General features: G+C 41.0%; 1 protein-coding gene across 8 annotated transcripts in view; it reads left to right on the top strand.

The window, feature by feature from the left end:
* The window catches only part of myt1lb (myelin transcription factor 1-like, b), a 99,332-nt gene that overhangs the window by 27,149 nt on the left and 54,126 nt on the right, over positions 1–18,057 (top strand). For 5 of the 8 annotated variants that reach the window (XR_011178851.1, XM_069160887.1, XM_069160886.1 and 2 more), the window contains exons 2-4: positions 4,329–4,442; positions 9,792–9,837; positions 12,191–12,224. Coding sequence is in view for 4 of the 8 variants with exons in the window: in XM_069160887.1 (XP_069016988.1) it covers positions 9,792–9,837; positions 12,191–12,224 (80 nt within the window). In the remaining 4 variants the exon portion in view is untranslated. Of the gene's footprint in view, positions 1–4,328; positions 4,443–9,788; positions 9,838–12,190; positions 12,225–12,667; positions 12,734–18,057 lie in introns of those variants that run through there. The other 3 variants (XM_069160890.1, XM_069160891.1, XM_069160892.1) reach the window with 2 other exon arrangements.

An 18,057-nucleotide genomic window follows, 5' to 3' on the forward strand; every position in this document is an offset into this window, starting at 1 on the left:
AACAGAGCAGCAGCGGGGATGTGCCTTTTAACTGAATGTGCATGGATGTAATGAATAAAACAGCAACACAATCAGTCTATCTGAACGTGAGAAATGTAATCATCCTTCTGTAAGAATCATTACAACTACTCCAAAAAGTACCACTTAGTCAAACAGGTTATTAAATACATGCTACAGAATAAATGCTGACCACCTCTGGAGCCTTGCTAAAAGGCTGGAAAAAAAACATCCTGTAATATCGAGGTTGTCTACTTTCGGGGTCAGAGGATTTATTTGGCTGGTTTGTGCTCTATCACTGTTTTGACAGTGTGGTCAGTGTAATGCCTCGCTGGGATTTAGAGGGTTTTGGTGGTTTAGTTAAGGGATATAGTGGATCAGCTCTTTTTTATACTGAGAACCTTTTTGAATTACTAACCTCTGTGCTGTCTGGACTCGGGGAGAGCTCCTGCACAGACACGCTGAATGGACTGCTGCCTAAAATAATGACAACAACAACTACAAAATTTGTTTGAAAAGTAAATATAAATCATGGCCGTGAATCTGCCCTCTGCACAGCTGAACAAATAAAGACCACCCCCACTATATTAGCAGACATAAGGGTTTGGGCTCAAAATGGTGCCTCTAAGTTAGAAATAATACGCGTGCTGTTGTCTTTTATCATTGCTGTCCAGGGGAGCCATTGATTTCAACAGAGCAGTGTGAATAGTAAAAGAGAGAATGTGCCAGCTGGCTTCATTATCAAGCTGAACCCATCTCCAATAAATACATATTTGTAGTTAGGCACGCATTAATTTCAGTTCTCATCCCCAAGTTATTTCCTACTGTCACACCATCACTCCCCTTTCTCACCTTCTCTCTTTTAAACTCTTGTTTTTTTGTTTCGAAATTTTTTTTTGCGTGACATGCATTACTTGTTTGAGGATTTAAATATCGTATTTATACATGTAAAGAGTTTTCATATGCAACAGAGTAATAAAGAGCAAACAACGACCCTATTGTCACCTAAGTCTGGGATCCATGTCGTTATACTCTGACAATTCTTATTTCACCTGCAGCATGAGGACATTCAAGCTAAGAAATCATAGCGGCTTCTTCACCTCAGCAAGTGTGTGTGTGTGTGTGTGTGTGTGTGTGTGTGTGTGTGTGTGTGTGTGTGTGTGTGTGTGTGTGTGTGTGTGCGCGCGCGCGCGCAAGAGGCAATGGACAGGCACTGAAAAGAACACAGGATATGGAACAGAGAGTGGGAGAGCAATAGGGAGAAAGATTTCATCTCCTCTCTGCCTGTATACATATCTGCTAGAATGTAGGTCAGGCAGCCCCAGTCACTCTCAGAGCCTGGGAGAAAGAGATTGTTGTGTGTGTGTGTGTGTGTGTGTGTGTGTGTGTGTGCATACACATCCCATGAATAAAGCATGTGTCGCTCTTGTAATATGTGCTCATTTGTGTGTGCCCCCTTGTCCTCATGTGCCGTGTGTGTGTGTGTGTGTGTGTGTGTGTGTGTGTGTGTGTGTGTGTGTGTGTGTGTGTGTGTGTGTGTGTTTGTGTCTGTATACGATGGGTGTGATTTTCTTTTTCTATATGTGTGTGTTTGTGTGAAATGCCTATCATGTGTAGGATGTGTCATAGAAAATGTTAGCGGAACTCACAGCCCACTTCCCATACTGCAGTGTATAACCATACAATAGGGTTTCATTAGTGTGTGTGTGTGTGTGTGTGTGTGTGTGTGTGCGCGCGCGCGCCGGAGCAACCAGTCTTTCTGTGCTATTTACAGTGTATACCTTGGCTTAGATAGGTAGGAGTACTGAAAAGGGCAGGCATAGTCCCCTCATTTACTTCAAGGAATAGACTGAGTAACCCCTCCACACACACACACGCACACACACACGCACACACACACACACACACACAAACAAATTCACACGTGTAGGATTCTGGTTTGAGAGGAAGTCTAATAGTCCTTGATCGTAGTTTAAGGATAGTCTGTGCACATATGTGTCTATAAATGTGTATATGTGATTGTGTAAGACCATCACTCACAGCCATGTCTGGCTTCTGAGCAGTCTTCAGGTTCAGGAAGACTGATGCTCTTCCTTAGTATGCAAATTTAATGCAAACTTTGTGTAAATACCGTGGTCCTTGCTCCTCCCCCTTAAACCGCTCCTCCCTAAATGCCAAAACAGTGGCAGAAAACTGAAACTGAAAAACCTGTGGTGTTAAAAAAATAAATAAAAAAAAAATGGAAAAAAGAGAGACGTGAAGAGAAATCTGAACACTGACATTAAAAAAACACAAGAGTATCAAATTTGAATAAAATACTACCATTGTAAGATTAACATTTTTAAATGTTAATCTTACATTCTTGGCTGTTTTTATTTTCAGTCAATGTTTTTTCAGTAGCAACACAACTTTTTCCAACATGAGTTTCAATGCTAATTTTTCCTTTTTTGTTTTGTTTTCAATGCCAAGCTTTAATGCCACTGTAAATTGTAAGGTCTGTCACTGTCCTTGGTGCTGAAACTTGCAGACGGGTACATCACAGTAGATCCACTGCATAACTGAAATACCATAAACACACACACTTACAAAGCCTTCTTGTAATGACTGTTGTTGAATATTTTTCTGTTGTCTGGTTACACTCTTGCCATTTGTCTTTTTCCATTTGTCTTTCTCTCACTCTTTCCTGCGTTTCTCACCTCCCCTCTTTTTTTTTCTTCCTGACGCACACACAGACATAGACACACATACAAGGGAATGTGGGCTGTGTCCTGATGAAGAGTCAGAGAGCTGTGATTTGTCATCAGCCTCCACATGAAGACCTTCATCAGAGGACAGACCCATCACTTACACTCTGATTATAAAGACCAAGCGGCCAGCGGTGTGTGTGTGTGTGTGTGTGTGTGTGTGTGTGTGTGTTTGCGCTTAGGGGTCTCTGGCACCTTAAGAGGTAGAAGGACATAAAATCATGTGACATCATTCAGACCACCCTCGTTGTATTTCGTCAAATTCAGTAAAGACATCTAGAAAGTGTTCCTTTTACCTTCCGAGCCACTATTTTATATGAAGTTATACATTTTTACATACACAGGGTAGCAGCCACCAATGACCAAATTCACTTTGAATTTGATTTATTCCAATACTTTCTGGAAGAAAATGCGTTTAAGGTGCCCCAGTGGCTGCACTCTGATACAAACCAGCCTTTGATGCAGTTTTCATAAAAGAAAAGACCGGGCCGTGGTCATAAAATGAAAATACTGTATGATTGTCCCATTGTTTTGTCATTAGGGTTTCCCGTTAATAACCATTTTCAAAGTTGTTTACGCTATCCCCTTACAACCTACTCACACTGTTTCCCTGCGTATTTATTCACACTACAAAGGAAGTATACCAAAGAAAAAAAAGTGAAAGCGGACGTGTGTGTGTTTTGCGTATGCGTGAAATTAAGAGTAGAAAAGGGACCCCCGCTGGTTCAAAGTAAAGTCCGCTTATGCACGGAAGCACCACCGCTCCTTTTACATAACACACACCAGGCACATTGAGCACTCACTGTGTGCCTATGGTTGTGTTTGTCCCGAGGGAACAGCTATTGTTTTGATTGAAGCTGCTCTGAGATAGGTAGGGAATGACTGCGGTGTGTGTGTGTGTGTGTGTGTGTGTGTGTGTGTGTGTGTGTGTGTGTGTGTTATGGGCTGTCTGGTGTGCTCCCTATGGGGGCCTTCATTCTTTGTGATGGTCCCTATACACTATCAACACCTCATCTGTTCGCTCCCATACGCTCTCTAAATTAGCAGCACCGGATGGAGAAAAACAATGACAGGCAAGCGTGCACAGGCAGTGTTTTAGTGCACACGCTCCCTCACTCCTCCATCCCTTCTGTCTTTATCTCTTTTCCGTGTCTCAGGTTATTTATTTTTTTTGACGGAGTGGGACTTCGACCCCCTTACTCACTCCTCTGCCACTTTCCGACTCTCTCCCTCCTTTTTCTCGGCTCCTCCGGCTCAGCGAAGGATGGAGAGCTGAGGAGAGAAATCATGGAGGCAGGCACGGATCATTAGCTATATTTGTCCCTACTTCCTGCTGCAGATGATAGATCTAGCTAATTACCCCATGTTGCCAAGCCTATCACACACGACAAGCGGCCGTCGTTACGGCGGAAATCATCGTTCGCTTTGCTGTGTGCTGCATAGCTGATGCTATATGACTATTCATGAGCCTGGAGTCAAAGGAGAGGAGGAGAATTCAGATCCTGTCATGGCTGTGTGTGAATATGATTGTTCTGGAAATGATTTTAATGATGTATGTTCCCCCGTTTTCTTCCTCCCTTTGTGTAGAAAATGAATTTGGAGGAGAAGTGGTGAGCCGTTCCTCTCCAGCTGAACGTCAGTAGGTCACGGTGGAAGCAGAGGTCTGGACCAAAGAGCTGTCTCAAGCCCAAACCATTTCAGGTAGACTTTGGTACATGCTGTCTGCACATCACACCTTATCCAATTCAAAAGGGTGTTTGTTCTATCGTGTTCATATTTTTCTGGTTCTGAGGCTGATTTTCATGATTTTTAATTAGATGTCTAATTTATCCCATTTCTTGTGTGTTTTTTTTTTTTCACAATGATTTAATAATTTTAAAAATATAAACAGAAACATAGCAAAACATGACTGAATCAATATCAAAATTATACATTACATACATACATGAAATTAATTTAACAAAAAGAAAGGAACATATTACTGGCATAATGGTATAGTCCTAATCACTCATGATATCCAGTCCTAAAGAAAATTAAAAAGATGAAAGTAGTCGACCAGTCAATTGACAAAAGGGAAAGAGGTGATTTGTCAATCACACCTTTTACAGGTTTATTCAACCAGAATTTTCAAAAATAAAATGCAGAATGTGTAGGTACATACACAAATGATTTAATCTACAAGTGTATTGTTGAAATGACAGTTGAGTTTCCACTTCACAAAAGTTTCAAATGCGCCAAATTTGAAATATACAGTTGAGTTTTGTTCAAACGTTTTTGGTACAAGAAGCTCAGATGAAAAGTTTACAAGTTTCTAGTTGCCTGCTTGTTTTGGCAATAGGTGGAAATCAATATTTGTAATGTGTTAAATATGATCAGGGTATTTGTATTTCCATGGATGATTTCAATTTTAGAAAAAACATATTCAAGCATGAGCTTGGAAATAAACCTGTTTTTAAAGACTCCAGTCACAGCTTGTTTCTAATAGCAATTTAATGTATTCTGTGAACTTTTTTTAGATGCATTGTGGGCAACAATTCTGAGTAGAATCAAGATTTCATGAGCGAAATAGCGTTAGATCGACTTAAGCTGTATCAAAATCATTAGTGTTACACATCTCAGTTCAAACCTGTACTGTAACAGTTGTCTGTTATCACCGGACCAGCTGATAAATTGTCTTATTGCATTCAGATCACAGCTCTTCTCACTCTAACCATTTTAGGGCCCTACAGAGCAGCTGTCCCCGTTAAAACCCATTTTCTGTATGAGCTGGGAATCACTCTCTGGATTTTAGTCTGTCTGTCCGTCTGTCTCTATCACTCTCGCTCTCTCTTCTCACTCCAGCTCTCACTCAGCGCCCACTCAGATGCTATCTCCACAGCCCTTCACACTAATTCAGATGCACTTAGCATCGGTTTGGCACCCGTGTTTACTGTCACTAGATGATGCATGGCGTAAATACCTATTTGCAGTGAAATTCGATAATGCCAACGCAGTTTTGGTGGCTCCATATTGCTTCACTGAACAGAATACCGATGTGAAAGTGTGTATCTGTGTGTGCGTGTGTGTGTGTGTGTGTGTGTGTGCATGTGTGCGTGGCAGAGGGTGGGGTTGGGCGCCATATGCCTGAAACGCATTCTCCCAAAACTTCAAGGTGAAAACAAAGGGAAACTGATAACAATGTGAATTGTTGTGACAGATGTCTGAGCCCACCCCCACCCCCCACCCCCCACACAAACACACACACACACACACACACACACACACACACACACACACACACACACACACACCCCCCATCACCGCCTCCAAATAAACACACTCACACGTACAGAATGCTTGTTTTATGTCTAAGTACATATTACAATAATCTCTGAATTTCTTATCATGTTTCATATTACCAGTAATATGCTGATTTGCCTCTATCAAACAGTAAGAACCTTTTGTTTCTTTATACAATTTGCCTTGTCTGATGGCATTCCAGCATCCTGAATAAACAATGAATGCACACTAATAATAGACAAAGCCACTTAAAATTTCCAGGGAAGACAATTTACATTTTATTTTCATATTGATCTAGACTATGATCAATACAAACACAGATGGCATTTGGACAGCTTCTGTTTCCAAAACGAGAGCTGAATAAAGAGTTGAGCTGCATTCTCCACCTCATTCACAAAATACACGTATTTTCAAAGAATGGCAATTTTCTATTAAAATCGTTCTTAAAATGCTGAATAAAATACTTTGGGGCTTGGTTTTGAATAAACGATGTCTTACAGCAAAACCGCTGTTATATAATACAATTTTAAAATCTTTAGAAAAATTAAAGTTAAAAAAATCATTACGAATTGAAAAATATACAATATATTCTATATTATCTCTATCTCGTGAAAAATTGAATGTCTGGGCGAAACTATCAACTGTTCACTGACAAAAAAACAACAAAAAAACAACAATTAAGCTTTCAAAAATTCATAGACATCCCTTTCTGGGTTTTTTTTTCGCTGGAAAAAACACTATTAATTTTATAGCACAATCAGTAATTCCGTTAAAGGAGCTGGTTGTGGGTAAATATGCTGAATTTTCTCCATGGTCTGCTTTATTATCCGTGTTTGCTTAACTAGCCGACCTAAACTTTTGGAGCCGGGATCAACCTGACTCTGGTTATTCATCTGGGCCTATAATGCCACTGATCCAGGGTCTAATTGAGACACAGACAGAGGAGTAGGCCTCCCCCTAATCCTCAATAAGCAGGCTAACCTTCATTACAGCCGTGGCATTTTCCCATGGGGCGCTGAGAGAGAGAAAAAGCCAGACAGAATATGAAGCACTCTCCAACATATGGCAAGCCACAGAGGCATGCATGCTTCCTGGGTCCAACTCTCACGAGGAACCACGAGGGAAGGAAGCGAAGGTGGCGAGACTTATATTGTCGCTACCGTTATTGTTGCTGCTGTTTTATTCAGCTGCTGGAATCACTTGTTGTTGACGTTGTATTCAGCACTGATGCAGGCTTCGCTTAGAACCACGGCCCTCAGAGAGAGCCTGACAGCCTCAGATAGGCACTGCTCGTCTGCATGAGTGTGTGTGTGTGTGTGTGTGTGTGTGTGTATGTACGTGTGTGTGTGTGTGTGTGTGCACTTCAACACACATGGATTTAAACAAATCAATCTCATATTTTACGTCACAGCTGATATTTTTCTTTTAACAAGGGAATATTCTGAAAGTGGGTTGTTTTTCACATTTCATTTATTTTCATATAAAAACCAGTAGCCAGTATTTTCCAACGTTGAAACTGACTCTACAGGTCCTTCAAAGACATTCTTTTCGTATACCGTGTCTATTGTAATGTAATTATCAGTGGCATTTTCAATGAACAATTCCAAGTGCACAATAAAGCTTGTTTTATGCGTTTTTGCAGTTTCTTTTCTGAGCTTAATGCAAATGCTGTCGTCATGCCACTGAAGAAGTTTTGCATTTCTAACAGCAGGAAAAGACATTTGTTGAGAGAAAACGAGGAAGAACAGAAACGGTGCCTTCCGTGGCTAAACAGACAAAGACAAGAGCACCACCTACAGAAAACCCAAACTTTAAAACTAATGGGAAAAATAATCACAGCACCACCCACACTGTTTGACTGACGAGTGATCTGTGTATTTCAGAGCAAAAGTGGCAGCAACCGATTCAGATAGCAAAACGGAAACATCTCAAAGTTGTGAATTTTAAAATTAGTCTGAAATTGGATCGATTGTGTTTTTTAACGATACGAGAGCGGCCTTGTGTGAGGAGTCGGCTCTTGCATCAAGCGACGGAGACACTTAGGGCAGGACGCTTTAATGTCTGCGCCCTATTGTGTGGACATAAAAGAGCTGTAGTGCTGGAAGAAAATCTAGGTATGCAACATGACTTCATCTCTGCTTTGAAGTGCATTTCACGTGTCGCAGGGATACTATCACTACTATCGCTGCTCATTGTGCAGATTGTTCCAGAGAAGCTTTGATAAAACCGAACAATGTTGAGTCCGCTCAGTGAGATGGGGCTAACTCCACTTTGCTCACATGACTACTTCGGAAACATTTAGGGCTGCACGCACGCACGCATGCGCATGCGCACGCACACGCACACACACACACACACACACACACACACACACACACACACAGTCTGCATGTGCGCCTGAAAGGGGAGAGAACTAGACCGATTGAATTTGGTATATGTTCCCTTTCTCTTTCTTTCTTTTTTATTATTTTTTTTCCTAAGGAATGATGTCTTTTTCATTGCCATGGAAACCCCAGTTACCTTTCATGTAATATATACGTTAGGTATATCAGTCTTTCTTCCACGTCCTTACACATCCACAAACATACCCTCAGCCTCACCAAAATACTTCAGGTCGATCCCCCCTCACTACACCTAATAAGATTTACAAGGTATCCTTGCTTTTCATCATTTTATTTCTCTCCCGTTGAAACATTTATGGGCATTCATAAAGAAACACACCATTAGGGCTGAGGGGCTCCACAGTAAAGTAAGTACGATGTTAATAAATCATGTTTAATAAAAAGAGACATACAGACGGAACTGCGACCCCCCATCATCCAACCCCAGCAAGCATGAATATTTAGGGACACATGGAAGTAACAAAACAACATTCAGAGGTGTTCAGACTCCTCAACAATTTATGATGTGTTGTCGATGGGATAAAGCTACCTCCACAGGGATATGTAGGTCTGACATACTGTACATGAAAGAGACGCAGAAGGCAGGATAATGCTTACTCTGGCATATGAATAGCTTGAAAGGGTTGAATACAGAAGAGAAAGCTGTATTCAATCGTTGCTGTTGGGGTGTGTTATATGTTCTGTAAACCTGTGCAGTTACTGAGCGGATGGTCACACATTTATGAATGGCTGCTTGATTTCCTGAACTGATGGGTAAGATGGACAGATGGGATCGAGAGACTGATAAATAAGAAACATAAAAATTGTGAACTGCCTCATTTCAAAATGAAAACAGTAACTTTATAAAATATATTAACTGTATAATTATTAATAAAATATTTCCCCAAATATTTTTGGTATGGATTTAAAAAAGGAGACATTGTAGTCAGATTTAGTAATCAGTTCATCGACCTTTTAGTCTAGATTTTATAGAGTAGTTGTATTGAGCAGTTTTGAGTAAATGCAACTCTGGTTATGATACACTAAATATTAATTATGACTGAAGAGATATCCAAGTGAAATTTTGCGTAAACGCATTGATGTAAATTCAGCAGAGCTGATATGTTGGCAGACAGATTTTATTTGTCCCGTTTACTCTGCAACAATTCAAGATCTAAATGTTCCTTCGCCTTTTATTACTTTAATCACAGATACAAATGCTGTCAGTCATCTGCATGAGATGTCTAACATCAGGTGTGAATTGAAATGTTTGACAATGGGGAGCGGGGGGGGGATTACTCTGAACCTGAAAAACATGTATCCAAATTAAATATAATTTGGCGATGCTGTCTGTTGTGTGTTTAACAGCTTGTTTGTGCCTTCTCTGCAGATGGAGGTGGATGCAGACGATAAGCGCCATCGCACACGCTCCAAAGGTATCTGCACGGATACACGCACATACACACGGGCGGCGCTGCCATTCAGGGTGACCTTCACTCCCCCAACACAAACACACATGCACAGACACGAGCGCACAGATACAGTGTACACACACTACTGCACAAATCCCAGACTGTCACACTCGAGTTGCCTTTTCTCACTGCTTTCTCCTTCTATATCTTTTTTTTTTGTCGTTGTTTTTTTTTTTTTTTTTGGTATCTTGCAGGAACAGAAATCACAAAATCCACATTTTAAGAGCTTAGTTCAAAATGAAATATGTACCGGTGACATCTAATCCTACAAAACAACACATATTACAAAATACAAACAAATTATGGAACCTTAGTTTTTCAAAAACAAAAGGGTAACTTTCCGTTTTTGTTCGACAAATAAATGATACTTTTTTTCTCGACATATTTTTTTGTTTTGAACATTTTCCTCTAAGGAAAGTCTTACGGTAATTCCCCCCTCCTAACTAAGTCACATAAAAACTACATCAAACACTGAACAGGTTCACAAGCCACCATGTAAGTCCCTGCCCAGTTGTTCCGTCCACTCTCAGAGGTCGGAAACATCTGAGATGAGGTAACCCTCAAAGGATCCTCTTGATACATCTTTTATCAATTCTACTTTAAAAAAAAAGTATCTAACATCTTTGACCAAACAAGGGAAAGGGAGGTGGCCTTTGTCCTCACATTATGTGGATCGAACACTTTGTCAGCTCGTGTGACCGGGGTACAGGTGTCCTCTGCTTGTCCGCAACAGAGGACACCAAAGATGTGCCGGTTCAGAACTGTCACTTAAATTCCTCTTCATGGCATCTTTCGCTCATTTACTATTTCCCTTCACGTGAGAAGTTTATAGTGAACAGCAAATTCAGACTCCTGAAATGTCTTTAAACACATTAGGAAACGTATCAAATGTGACACACTGCATGATGTGACTGTATAGCGTGCATGCCACAGACATTTTATGTTCATACATTTTACATTCATGATTCAGATAAAATAGCAAACAATAAATATTGTGATCTGTTTAGGTAATAGGGGTGATGTCACACACAGCCTGTTTCTGTGTTAGCGCTCTGCTGTGCATATTCACACATTAGTAAACATTCTGTTATTGTACGTTTTTTTGGGCAATTACCATGTTGGAAAGAATAAGAGCGTATGCCGGTTATTAGGCCTTGTAGTGGATTTTACTTTGCAGTCCTGTAACTTTTACTTCTTTCATGAAGCTCATTGTATCTCCCCACTGCCTCTGTGTATTTTCCTCAGATTTTGGAGTTTATTTTACTGATCACCTAAACAAGCCAGTCAGGTTTACTACACCTAGTGTACGTCTGCTCCGTGTTAACTATTCAGCCCATGAGCTCAATATCAACATTTTGTCATTTAATCCCTTGGAGGATAACGCTACTGATATTTGATCGTCTATTTTAAACTGATGTCTACATGGATTTCGTGGTTTTTTTTTTACATAATTGGACTGGACGGGACTGCAGTGGATTGAATTGAATTGAATTGAATTGAATTGAATTTAACTGACAAAATGACGTTTATTGTCCACAGCAATGGAAAGCTCACCAAAATAAAAGGACATATAACATAGAAGCAAATGTGATAGCAAACCACTGAAGAAAAACATTGAAATATAATATGCAATCAGTTGATGCAAAAAACAACAACAAGAATAAGAATCAAATAATATTTTCATTATGAATCTGAATAAATTAAAATGCAATACAATTAAATTAAATAAAGACTTTGTTTGTTGTAATAATGTCCAAACCTAGAATATGCACAGCAAACTGACCTATTTATTAGATATTTTTATTTGATTTCTACAGACAGTCTTCTCATCACATATTACTAATAAATGAACACATTAATATACAAATATACATCAGCCCTCCATATATGCTGTACATACAAGCATTCATTCACAGATATACAGTGTAGACCAATGAGTCTTTAAATGAATGATTTTTCCCTTTTTAATTGTGCAAAATGAGAAACGGGATAACGATAAGTCAAGGATACATTTTCTAACTTTTGTTTTTCAGTTGGGTTGTTCTCAAACAAATTACTACATTTTGCTAACTTAAGGTGTTATAATAGTGGTAATTTATAACATGGTCAACCTTCACAGATCATAACTCACAATGATCAACTATTCAGCAGGTTCATTTTTATGTGTTCTCCAAAGAGCCTGTGGACTTAGCTGCTCAAGTTAGTCGTGTTTCATAATGTCTCTCTCTCTCTCTCTCTCTCTCTCTCTCTCACTCTCTCTCTCTCTCTCTCTCTCTCTCTCTCTCTCTCTCTCTCTCTCTCTGTCTCTTTCTCTCAGTGCCTGTGGATCCAGCATTAACAGAGTTTTTCAGGTCAGTGAGATTGAAAAAGTGCACTGCACTGACACACGCACGCACACACACACACACACACACACACACACACACACACACACACACACACACACACACACACTCAAACTAACACAAATTCACAGATGGGCGGAAAATAGCCAGAGTTACAAACACATTCACACTAATACACACAGACACACATATGCACACAATTGGCCTCTTGTTATCCAAGTGTCAAGGTAGAGACAGTCAAACCTGGATTAGCTGTCACTTTATTACCAACCTTTCCTTTCTTGTTTGAAAGCTGCCTTCATATCAACAAGCTGTCCCTAATGTCTGCTTTGATGACACCTCTTATTTCTGTTCTTCTGTCTGTTCCTCTGTATTTTTCTGTTTCTCCAGCCACAGAGAGATACTTCACATAATTGTACTGTTTTTTTCTCTTTATTCCTGCCTCCTAGTGTGAATTTCTCACTTGGTCTGCCTCTCTTTGGACATCTTCAGTCTCACAAAAGACGATAACAGCGGTACAGAAAATGCAAGCACCAAATTCTTTTTTTTCCCCTCTAGTTAATACAATTTCTCCACGTGAAATATTAAATAAGAAGGTTTCTCCACTGTTAATGATCCAAATAGATGAGCTAAATAATTCTGTTTTTGTCTCATGCACTTGATGAAATTCAACATGATAGTCGATTATCAATTTATTACCCATGCAGCACAGATTTTTCTCTCTCTCTACGCCTACAGCCCTAAAGTTCTGTTGGGTGAGTTGAGTGGGTGGGAGGTAGAATTCAACTTTATTGCACATTTAAATCTTTCCTTTGTCACTGGAAAAGTTTCCTCAGTATTTATTTCAGAGCTGTTGGTATTTTTTTTTTTTTTAAATGCAAACGTGTGATGAAAACTGTTACGTAAAATGCATTTTAAAATACACCAGTACGTTATTATTTAGATGTTGTGAATAAGATAACACTTGATAGAAAGGTGTATTTACAAGATATACTGCATTCTAACCCGCATATTCCACTGAACACGCGACGCGTGTGCGACGCGACTTTGTTCCGTCCTCTGTGTGGCTTCATATTCCACCGGCGGCGTGTCGGACGCGGAGTGCTTTGTTTGCCTTGTTTTGTCTTTCTTCCTCATTTGGTCGTTTCTTTGATTTCTGTGCTTCTATCGTGGGTAAACGTTGTTAAACGGTTTCTTTTTCGTCCGTTTTGTGGTTCTCATTGTTGTCAGCCTGCTGTGTTTTAGTCATTTTTCAATTTATTGTGTAACTACTTGACATAACGTGTCTGTATCAGGGGGAGAATGCATTTCCGGTCCAAATTGAGACTGCGGGGGTAGGCGGTGATGTAGTCAAATATTTTATTATGACCGGGCATTTGCGCATGGGTGTTTTATTTTGAAAATTGTCCCGGAGGTATATTTTTGGTGTTTTCTCGACCAAAGTTCCTGCCCTGCCGATCTGCTCTGTTCAGACTGCTGCGGCCTCCGAGCGGCTTCCGTCAGAAATAGACCCGCTGCCTATCTTCAGCGGAGCAGCGCGGCGAGCCGCTTCTGGGACGCTGGTGAGACGGATTGCGGTGCAGCCGGTGGGATGTGAAGCATTGACTTTAATGACGGCGATTCACTCCAGCAGCCGCGTCGGACACGGAACCAGTGGAAAATGGCCTTACGATTTTCGTTTTACTCAGTCTTTGAGACAGTTGAGTTTTGAGTTTTACCCAGTCAACTCTGAAAATCCAGTTTAGGTCGTGGATGTGGCTCCAGCTTACTCATGTGGGATGTTTTTTGAATGCTTTTTTTTTTTTTTTATATACAGTGGGTACGGAAAGTATTCAGACCCCTTTAAATTGTTCACTCTTTGTTTCATTGCAGCCATTTGCTAAAATCAAAAAAGTTCATTTTATTTCTCATTAATGTACACTCAGCACCCCATCTTGACAGAAAAAAACAGAAATGTAGAAATTTGTGCAAATTTATTAAAAAAGAAAAACTGAAATACCACATGGTCATAAGTATTCAGACCCTTTGCTGTGACACTCATATTTAACTCATGCTGTCCATTTCTTCTGATCCTCCTTGAGATGGTTCTACTCCTTCATTGGAGTCCAGCTGTGTTTAATTAAACTGATTGGACTTGATTAGGAAAGGCACACACCTGTCTATATAAGACCTTACAGCTCACAGTGCATGTCAGAGCAAATGAGAATCATGAGGTCGAAGGAACTGTCCAAGGAGCTCAGAGACAGAATTGTGGCAAGGCACAGATCTGGCCAAGGTTACAAAATAATTTCTGCAGCACTCAAGGTTCCTAAGAGCACAGTGGCCTCCATAATCCTTAAATGGAAGAAGTTTGGGACGACCAGAACTCTTCCTAGACCTGGCCGTCCAGCCAAACTGAGCAATCGTGGGAGAAGAGCCTTGGTGAGAGAGGTAAAGAAGAACCCAAAGATCACTGTGGCTGAGCTCCAGAGATGCAGTAGGGAGATGGGAGAAAGTTCCACAAAGTCAACTATCACTGCAGCCCTCCACCAGTCGGGGCTTTATGGCAGAGTGGCCCGACGGAAGCCTCTCCTCAGTGCAAGACATATGAAAGCCCGCATAGAGTTTGCCAAAAAACACATGAAGGACTCCCAGACTATGAGAAATAAGATTCTCTGGTCTGATGAGACCAAGATTGAACTTTTTGGCGTTAATTCTAAGCGGTATGTGTGGAGAAAACCAGGCACTGCTCATCACCTGCCCAATACAATCCCAACAGTGAAACATGGTGGTGGCAGCATCATGCTATGGGGGTGTTTTTCAGCTGCAGGGACAGGACGACTGGTTGCAATTGAAGGAAAGATGAATGCGGCCAAGTACAGAGATATCCTGGAAGAAAACCTCTTCCAGAGTGCTCTGGACCTCAGATTGGGCCGAAGGTTCACCTTCCAACAAGACAATGACCCTAAGCACACAGCTAAAATAACAAAGGAGTGGCTTCGGAACAACTCTGTGACCGTTCTTGACTGGCCCAGCCAGAGCCCTGACCTAAACCCAATTGAGCATCTCTGGAGAGACCTGAAAATGGCTGTCCACCAACGTTCACCATCCAACCTGACGGAACTGGAGAGGATCTGCAAGGAAGAATGGCAGAGGATCCCCAAATCCAGGTGTGAAAAGCTTGTTGCATCATTCCCAAGAAGACTCATGGCTGTACTAGCTCAAAAGGGTGCTTCTACTCAATACTGAGCAAAGGGTCTGAATACTTATGACCATGTGATATTTCAGTTTTTCTTTTTTAATAAATTTGCACAAATTTCTACATTTCTGTTTTTTTCTGTCAACATGGGGTGCTGAGTGTACATTAATGAGAAATAAAATGAACTTTTTTGATTTTAGCAAATGGCTGCAATGAAACAAAGAGTGAAAAATTTAAAGGGGTCTGAATACTTTCCGTACCCACTGTATATATATATATATATCACCACTTGCCACCTCCCTCCACCAGCCTACATGTCAAGTCTCAGATACCATCAAAAGTTCTAGCTGTAGGTTTTAAAGTTAACTCTTAACCTACCAGGACAAATGATATTAGTTCACTGGAAGATACTGTGTCACTGTCACGTTTTGCCTTGCCTAGGCTTGAAAACTAAGGTGCCTGGTGTTGTAACAGCTGTATGGACTCATGCTGCACAAGGTGCAACACAGTCTCTTGGGAGGATGAGGAGTGTAGGCCAAAGGATATAACTGGAGTTCATTAATGTTAGTCTCTCATTAGCTTGTCCACGGTTCCAGTTCTGAAAGTTAAGGCACCTATGCACACACACACACACACACACACACATATATATGAGTACAGCCTGTTTGGGAATTCAGGGTTTGGTATTTCGGTGTCCTCTACTTGTCTTTGCAAGTTGTTTCCACCCCTGTAGTGTGAATTTCATTTTGTCCTTGGCTGTGTTAGGGGGTGGTTGCAGCTAAGATAAGGGTTCCTGCCTTCCTATATATCAATAAATAATATTCCACCTGGAAGATTACTGTGTAGCCTTTAGCTGATATTCATAGATAGTACAAGGTGCACTCTCCCTTCCCTCTCTCTCCTTCATTTCCCTCTTTTTCACTCTTTTTCCACTTTCCCCATTTTCTATCATTCTCACCTCCTCTCACTTTTCCTCTCTCCCTTCCTCCTGTCCTCGCTCTGTCTCCCTCACTGTGCTGCTGCCTGCAGATAGTAATTAATCAGAGGATCGATGTGAAGCCTATCTCCAGGCTGAGGCGTCTATAATGTCGATAATGCTGCTCCATGGCATCTTTCCCCCGGAGAGCTTATAGTCTTCAGTGCGAACACTCTTGCTTTGCATAGAGCAACCTGGGCTGGTTCTTATGTGTGTGTATAGTGCTGTGTGTAGGTTAGCGTGTTTAAATGTACATTCCTTTCTTTCATGTAAGCCTGTACTCATATTCAGAACATGGGCTTAGAATTGTTGACTACTGTAGTTGACTGAGAGCAAATTCTTGCGACTGGAACTATGGGAATGCAAACTCAAGTGTGCTCATATGCAGCAAATATAATGAGGCAGTAACTCTGAAAGGTAAACACTAAGAGGTAAAAGTCATCAAGGTAAAGACAGGTGTTTAATTGTAAAATCTATGTCACCTTGCGCTGCATAAAAAAAAGCCAATGTGGCTGGATCTGCGCTGCGCCAGGTACAAAAATAGGACCCACGTTTTCACCAGGACCATCTGTTGGTGCCACTACAGAAAGAAACAGTCATTTGTAGCTCAAGAAATATGCCCATTTATGGGTTAACCTCCAATAAGTCGGGAACTGAAATAAGCTTCAGCTTGACTCTGAAAGCAGAAAGCTCTGCCAGCAGCTTCAAAATCAATTTAAAATGTAAGACATGAAAAATACAGAAGAATGTCGAACCTTCTGGAAGTGTTGTAGAGACCAGGTTAAAGGGCCATATTTTCATACCCGGCATAATGCAGGCGCAGCACAGATCCAGGCACATTGTTTTTTTGTTTTTTTGCACAGCGCAAAGGGCTTTTATCCATGCTCGCGCAGAGTTGCAATTTTCGTGGATCAACGTGAACCCAGCTGTGCCAATATGGTCAGAATGGCGCAACAGGGGAGTGTGTCCTTGAAGATGCGCCAGTGCAGTGCAATTTTGGTGTTAACTGTGACGTGAACTTGCACCTTGCAAACCAGCTCTAAGTGCAGCGTGGGGCCATTTTCATGGCTTCAGTGTGCAGAGCGCACTTGAACAGACCTATTCAACATCCCGCAGACAGGATTGGTGGATGTCCTATGTATTTAATCCCATTTACATAAAGAATCAAAACAAGATTTATTTGAATGCAATCTTCCGATTTAGTTACTCGTATAAAAAAATTAAGCTCACTCTTGTCCATTTAAATTGGATGTGAATTGCATGGACGCAATGAAGTAGCAGTATGTCAGTTGTGAAGAACCAATCCAACTTCAGTTTGCCCTTAGTAAAAGAAATGTACAGTTGTTGATGAATTTGTAAACCCTTGACAGCTCAAAAGTAATGAAATTACTTGGCCTGGCTGATCTGCGCTGTTCAGCTTTTCGTGATCTCCCGTGAGGCTTCCATCAAAAATCGATTCTCCGCCTATCTATAGCGCCACAGAGTGCCAACCCACTTCCGGGACGCTGCAGACACTCAACATGGTGTGACCAGTGGGATATGAAGTATTGACTTGAATTGGCGCCAATCAGCTTCAGTGGCCGTGTCAGAGACGGCAGGCGGCGCAGACGAAATTGGTGAAAAACAGCCATGAGAGTTCCCTTGAATTATAGTATGACTAGTGAATTGCCTGTTCAACAAAGGCT

Source organism: Embiotoca jacksoni, unplaced genomic scaffold (genome assembly GCF_022577435.1).
Source record: "Embiotoca jacksoni isolate LCO1_2020_lvr unplaced genomic scaffold, fEmbJac1.0.p SCAF_27, whole genome shotgun sequence".
NCBI lineage: Eukaryota > Metazoa > Chordata > Actinopteri > Embiotocidae > Embiotoca > Embiotoca jacksoni.